Source organism: Zingiber officinale, chromosome 11B (genome assembly GCF_018446385.1).
Source record: "Zingiber officinale cultivar Zhangliang chromosome 11B, Zo_v1.1, whole genome shotgun sequence".
Classification (NCBI taxonomy): Eukaryota; Viridiplantae; Streptophyta; class Magnoliopsida; order Zingiberales; family Zingiberaceae; genus Zingiber; species Zingiber officinale.
The window spans coordinates 67925214-67932792 of record NC_056007.1 but is presented as its reverse complement, the minus strand read 5'-3'; the positions used below and the strand labels follow the sequence as shown (position 1 = coordinate 67932792).

Genomic DNA, 7579 nt, shown 5'->3' with positions numbered 1-7579 from the left:
TAGCATTTTCGCTGTGTCGTGAATCACAATTTCATACTATGCACAGTGCATTGAGAATCTTTCATTTGAAAGAAAAAACAAAGGATAGACGAGCTGATGGAGCTAGGTTGATGGTTTGACTAATATCAGGTGAAAATAACATAGGAACTAGGAAGAGCATGAGAAGGCCCACTCAGGCTCAAGCACGACAGGTGTCGATGCCTCCGCCGGTGCGGGTGCTGGGAGGCTGAAATGCTTACGACTACTACGCTGCCACGACGCATACACCACGAGGTATCCTTTTATCTGCGACACCGGCGGCAGCATCGCAGCACCAGGTTCAGTCGAACCCACTGTTGACCTCCCCAGGAGCTGAGGCCTGCAAGGGAGGAATGCGAGGAACAGCGAGGAGCGCTTGGGAAGAGTGGAGAAAGATGTGCAAGGGGAGGAGAAAGCGGCGACGGTGGAGGCGGTGGGGAAGAAGTCGGTGCCGCCGGCGGTCAAAACTGAGGGCGACGGTTCTTCAAAGGCAAATATGTTTTAATTTAAATAAAATGTCGCCACGAATCAATTTTTAATAATAATAATAATTCTTTATAATTAAATTATAAATTATAAATCGTACAATTTATTTATGCAGTGAACTGGTCAAACAGTCTTGTCGAAATAAATAATTAGACGCAATCGCGGGACATGGCACGTTATCTGTTTACCCTGATCGATCGGTGCGCAGCTGCGCTCGTCGCTCGTCCCGCGGCCTCCTCGAATCGAAGCCCTAACATATTCGAGCTATCTCTTTGACAAATCTAGGATTTCCAACTGTGGATCTCTCTCCTGACCATTATCTTGTGAAATTTGTCGGATGATTTCTGTTCGTCGGCAGCTTGCCCAAGTTACAATCTACCGATTTTTCTCCGATCGATTCCTCTTTTTGATCTTCCTGTATCAGCTTTTTCGTTTTTTCTTCAGATCGACAAATTTGTTTTATGCAAATTGATTCATTTATCTGTTTTGCGCGGAAATCCGATCACTCTCGATTCGCTGTTGAATCTGGAACAATTTTTTAGATTTCGTCCTTTTCTAAAACCCTCGGCATTACTTAGGGAGATATGGTTGGAGGTGGAAGCAGGAAGGACGATGGATCCTTGAAGATTAGCAACACTAACGTTTTCGCCGCGCTCGAGACCCTCAAGAAGAAGAAGAAGTCGGACAAGAACTCGAAGAGCAAGGGGGCATCAAAGAGCCAGGCGAAGAAGCCGGAGCCGCAGGTGTTCTGGTCGCCTACACCGCTGACGTCGAAATCCTGGGCGGATGTTGATGACGACGATGATTACTTCGCCACCACAGCTCCGCCACTGCCTGTTTGGGGTTCGTCGCAGCAGCACGACAAGGAAGCTGAGCCTGCCTTCGAGGAAGTACGTATACTCCTAAACCGATACGGTTGTTTGTCTATATGGCTACCTGTTGGATTATACTGACAATGTTTTTGTTTTTCCTTCCCATTTAATGTTACTTCATAGACTTGGTTTCTATTATGTACCTACTCAAGTTCCATTTATGGTATATTATATTACATCTTTAATATCGACTAATTGACCTTTAGTATTTCAACCAAAGAAAACTAGTTAACCACTAGCATTTCAGCCAAACAAAACTATTTACCACTAAAAAAAAGCTAGTTAACCAGTAAGATTCTTTTGTGTATTTCTAAACTACTAGCTATTATGGTTTTAATAATTATTAGTGTGAGTTCGTTAGATAATTGACTATCATGTTGGTTTGTCCAAAAAATACCGATATAATTAATAGTTCCTTTCGTCGTAAATTTGTGCAAGGCCTACTTCTCTAAGAATTGACAATCATTTAATTTATATCAACTTTTTTCTACTTTTCTGCTCTGGATTGTTATTGATATTGTTTACTTTTGATAATGTTTAATTAACTCTCTAAATTCTAAGTCATATAATTTATTTTCCTTTACTTTTTAAAGTTCTAATTTGTTTGGATTTCTGAATCATGAATTATATGAAGAGGACTTAGAGCCTTTGTTTAGGAAATTTGTTGACCTACTCAATCTTTTTGGTTTTTGCTGGTTCTCTTGAGTGAGGCATGTGGGTTCACTTTCTCTTACACCATTAAATTGACCAATCAACTTATTTATCCAATACAAATGACCAATATTTGGATCAAGTAGATTCCTGAAAATGGTATTTGCTGACTAGGTTTAATTACGCCTTAATTACCAAGGGACGAAATCAATAAATGATTATTGATTATATTGCCACATCATTCTGGTCAACGTTATTGGACAAACATGTTTGAGAATGTTATATTCCTGACTGGTTGGAAAAATTGGAAATTAGTTATACTTTTTAATTTTTTTTCCTCTTTTTTATAAGAAAAAATATTGTTACCTCTTAACTCTTTGACGTGTTACATCTACATCATACATGGTACTGGTATCTTTGCTTCATGAGACATTTGTAAAACAAAGTCATACCTCTGTTTCTGTTTGACATTCTTATGAAGGATATAATAGCACTTGTACAAAAAAATTGTATTTTTATATTATGAAACTATACCCTGAAATGTATGCAATCATAAAAAGGGTTGTAATATTCCTATATTTTAGCAAGTTAGTAATCCCAAAACCCCCTTACTTAATGGTTCACTGAAACTGTTGATAGCAGAATTGCTTTGATATTTGTTAAGACATTGCTATCTCTAGTCTGATTCTATTGATAGTTCTTATTTATAAAAAATAAGGTGCTTTATGAAGCATCAACTGTTTATTATGCATCTCTAATATCATTAGCAAGATAGATCATTCTCACCAGTATCAACCACTGTGGCTGAATGGTTAATATCTAAATTTGAGACATTTGCCAAAAAGAATTTAAGTTTTTACTAGAAATATGTTCTATCTTGTGACTCCTCTTGAGCAACTTCTCCTTTTACTTGTATAAGAATAGAACTAAAGGTATTGGTAATTCACTCCATAAGATGTTGGAAACCCTCATATAACGCTTTTACGAAAATGTTTGTCAAAGTTATTCCTTTAACACTTCAAATTCTGCTGTACTTTAGGCTTGACTATATCTTGGGTATGCCTAGTACATCTAAATATGGCACTACCTGATTTTAATGGAACTTTCCTGTTCTCTTAGCTGAGGTTTCATTTCGAAAGGTGGTGTTGGGTGGTGAAGGGTTGCATTACTCTCTTACTGCCAATGTAAAACCATGTCAAAGACCTTTTGGAGTTTAAAGGTATGGCCTGTGGGTCAAAGAAAATTGTACTTACGCTATTTACTGAATATCTGGAGATTCTTTGATAGTTTTAAGGATAGATCATACGTGGAGCTCAAGGATGGAAGAAGATCCATGTATCTGACATTTGGTTGTTGTTAACAATGATCCATGACTTCAACACAGCACACCAAGGTGCAGAATGGAGTAGATGTGTGTCACCTTCAGTTGTTTGTCCATGTTTTTTTGGTCTGATTGTGTATGTTTCTATGGAGGCTTTTCATTCCACACATATTAGTAAATTGTAGATATAAATGCCAAATTTAAGTGACATAAGCAAACTAGTTTGTGCTTTAGTTTTTTTTTTTACTAATGTTTATCATTCGAGTGATGCTTTGAACACCTTTTCTGACACCAGCAAGAGTTGTATGTTTTATACCCGAAATGAATCTCCACATCTCAGTTTGTCTTGATTCATTGGGTTGAGTTAACTTTGCTAGGCTCTGTGTTTTGATTTTTGCGTTGACCTTGAAAAGTAGAATCCTTTTAACTATGGATTCTTTGTGCTACATATTTTGTTGAGTTGACTCATACTTGCTGTGTGTATTTTCTTTTGCTCCGAGGCTGTAGCAGACCTTGGGTGTGTAGAAACTTATATTTGCCGATCTAATTTGTATTTGTAAAGGCGAATGGCATTTCGATTGTGGCAGTAAATTCCATGACCGTGTATTGGAAATTTTCAAAACAATAATTATGATTCCAGATTTTAGAGAATGATTTGTCTGTTCTGGAAATTATTTTCAATAGCTAATATTGTGATTTTGGTGACTCTACTCTGGCTGATCTATTTATGATATTGTGATGCATGCCAGGTGGACTTTTCTTATTATTTGTGCCAGGCCTTATTTTCTCTTTGTTTATTTTGGATTATCATTGGATTATTGTGGTCATTTTGTTTAGGAAAGTGAAAGTGAAGATGATGATGTCGATCACGGTGATGAGGATGACGACGAGGAACATGAACATGAACCTGAGGTTACCGTTGAACATGCACCTATAATAGAGAAACCTACTGTTCCTGTTCCAGCACCTGGGCAACTCTCTAAGAGGGAACTTAAGAAAAAAGAAATGGCAGAACTTGATGCGCTTCTACACGAGCTAGGCATTTCAGGCAAAGAAACTAATGGCGCTCAAGACGAAACCGATGGTAATACTTGAACTTTCAGATGATGAGATGTTCTAGTGTTTCCAATTTTTGGTAATACTTGATGCTTTATATTTTCCTTATCAATTTTCCAGGCAGCAAACAACTGCAGCAAAATGACGACGATGGAGAGAAAAAGGACCACACTGTTGCTTCTTCAGAAAGCAAAAACCCAAAGAAGAAGAAGCATAAAAAGGAAAAATCATCAAAAGAAGCCAAAGAACAAGAGGAACAACAGCTTCCAGGTCTCGATACCAGTAATAAATGCCCAGAAGAGGTGGTTGCTGCTGACCCTGGTGGTGATACATCTGGAGTTGATGTAGAGAGAATAAAGAAAATGGCATCAGTTAGGAAGAAAAAAACTGGTAAAGAGATGGATACTGCCGCAAAAGTTGCTGCTGTTGAGGCGGCTGCTCGCAGTGCAAGGCTTGCTGCTGTGAAAAAGAAAGAGAAGAGCCACTACAATCAACAGCCCGCACGCTGAGTTATGTCTCTTTCTTCTCCATGTCTTGTGCATTTGATGAACTCCACATGAACAATGGGGTAGCTGTAGATGATCCTATGAAGTTGCTGTTTATCTTCTTCCATGAACTTCAGAACATTCTGATTGTTTCCATGTGTTATACTTGTATTTCTGCTAAGGGAGCTTTGCGTACAAATAACTCAATGTTTTCATAGTTCAACGGGGTTGTTAATTGGAAAACGTGAGAGATTACCAGGTCAATCAGATTGAATTACTATTGAAATTACTAACTTGCACTATCTTTCGGAGATTTTGGTTGGAGCTCCTTTGGGGTTAGGGGCGGACCAGAAATTAAAGTTAGGGGTTTGAACTTAATGAGATGGGCTAGATTTTGGGTGCGGAAGGAATAAGGTTTAATGGACTAAGTAAAAGAATAATAAAATAAATAAATAAATGGGACTGGACTAGAGCCATAGCCCTAAAGCTTCTTGTGGAACTCATTCCAGAATTTGGGTCATCAATTTGTTTTTAAAATATTAATAATTTAACACTTATTATATAGAAATGCAAAAAAAGGTTTTTGAGAATAAAAATATAGAAGTTTTTGGGATGAACGAATTAAGTTTTTGAGTTTATAAGGAATATTTTGGACATGAAAAGAAATCAGAAGAAAAATAATTCGTGATGCGTTATTTAAGAAAACCCCAAAACATGCCAAGTTGATAGTGTTAAAGAAATTAAAAAATAATAATTTAATAAATTTTTGGTAAAAAATAATTTAAAGACTGCAATAGTTATTGAAAATTACAATAAGATTAATTATTATTAATCTCAAATGGATAAAATAAATGAAATTGGCATTATACAACTTAGCCACACCAAAAAATCCACAGATGACCATGAAAAATTCTAGTTATATAGAGAAGTTGGGATAGACAACAAAGTCCCTTTAGTGATCATGAAAGTTCAATGCGACCAATGAGATAGAGTCGATAGGCAAAGGAGAAATGGAGAAGATCATTAATGGACGAGTGCAAGGAGAGTATTAACAATGCATTCATCAATACTAAAATGGTCGTCTAATGCGCTATTGATCAAGAGGAGATGAGAGTATAGGTGGAAGAACAGAGGTTGGAGGAGCGCATGCTGGATCTTAAGCAATGTCATTATAAGTATCCGGCAATCATGTCAGAGATATAGAGTAGTTTGAATTGAAATTACGAATCAAATCAGATTTATTTATTGAGTTGACATGAATTGATAATCTCAAGTTGTCAAGTAGGAACGAAAAGCTGCTAGGGATGACTGAGTTGGTTGAAAAATTGAGTTACCTTGTATGTGAGAGTGCAGACCTCCAAGTGCAAAATCTAAGTGTAAACTCCCGACTTCGGAGTGCAAACTCCCAAGTCCGAGTCCCGAGTGCAGAATCCCGACTACAGAGTTCGAATTGCAGACTCCTGACTCCCGATTCTCAAGTGCAGACTCCCGAGTTCGAGTCCCAAATGTAAATTCCCGAGTGCAAATTCCCGACTCCTAAGTACAAACTTGCGAGTCCTGAGTGCAGACTTCTGACTGCAAAGTCCAAGTTGCAGAAAAGAAGATGTCAAGACCTGCTTTCAAGCAGTTTCCTTAAAACAGATTCATCCTCCTCCAGCTATGCTTTAAGATTATGATGAACGTCTGTTTCCTATGATACAATGGCAGAACCATATACATAACCAAACACTAATTGTTTGTAGCGAACTAAGAAAGTACTCAATTTCTATCACCGACAAACCACTGAGTAGAAATGCACGACGGAGAGAAGATTTGGGAAAATGAAGGTGGAGGAAAATCTTTACTATTAACTCTGTATCTCTTGCTCTGGTCACATCCTCCTTATATAGGAGCTTAGACCTTTACAGTATCCAATGGTTGAATTAAAGTCATTTACTGATCATTAATCTGTCCAGCTCAAACAGCTAGAGGCTACATATTCTTCATTAATTATCGATTAATGCATATGTTATATTTGAGCAATAGGCAAAAATATTCAGGTGACAAAATGTTGATTCATTCGCTTATGTAAATTTTGTCTCGATCGGTCTAACATTCGACACATGAAGGTCGAGTCACACATGAGTCAACTTGGTTCAGTATAATCTAAGCCCTAGATTTACACCTCTCATGTACACCCACACATGAGAAAGAGCATCTTCCCATATATTTGTTCACATCATCAATATATGTGTAATAATATAAACAAACCATAGTGCCTTGAAACTTTCAATATAAGACTAAACTCATACACAAAGAAGTCTTCTTCCTCCTTTTCCATTCACATGTATCCAACAATCCCTCATATGAATGAAATATAGGATATGTGATAGTATTTAGTAGTTGAGTCCGGTATAGGAAGAATAGGTTTTATCCTTTTAACCTTTCCTTGTGAAAATATGTTTGCTTACTGGTTGACAGTAGACACGATATCTTTAAACTGTCTGTCGTCTATGTAAGCATTGATATATCTCACCCAAGACTGTTCTTGATATAACTCAGTTCTTATGACTGTATTTGTTCTTGGTCATGAACACGTCTAGTTCTTTGAGAAGTACTAAGAATTATGCCTTCAATTCTCTTCGAAGCGGTCCCACTTCTTTCTCACATAGATGATCGCTCAAGAGTATTCCATATTACTCTACTGGATC

General features: G+C 37.4%; 1 protein-coding gene across 1 annotated transcript; it reads left to right on the top strand.

Annotated features, from left to right (window-relative positions):
• The first annotated feature begins 650 nt into the window (after window positions 1-650).
• Window positions 651-5091, top strand: LOC122034286 (nucleolin-like). The gene is made up of 4 exons (XM_042593468.1): window positions 651-871; window positions 1083-1394; window positions 4186-4432; window positions 4525-5091. Exons 1-4 carry the CDS (start codon window positions 842-844, stop codon window positions 4911-4913), a joined length of 978 nt encoding a protein of 325 aa, XP_042449402.1. The 5' UTR covers window positions 651-841; the 3' UTR covers window positions 4914-5091.
• Window positions 5092-7579: the final 2488 nt, after the last annotated feature.

Coding starts and splice junctions, on each gene's coding strand:
- LOC122034286 (XM_042593468.1), top strand. CDS start 842: ATGATTTCTGTTCGTCGGCAGCTTGCCCAA. Junction 872..1,082: donor TTCGTCGGCAGCTTGCCCAA/GTTACAATCTAC, acceptor GGCATTACTTAG/GGAGATATGGTTGGAGGTGG. Junction 4,433..4,524: donor CGCTCAAGACGAAACCGATG/GTAATACTTGAA, acceptor TCAATTTTCCAG/GCAGCAAACAACTGCAGCAA.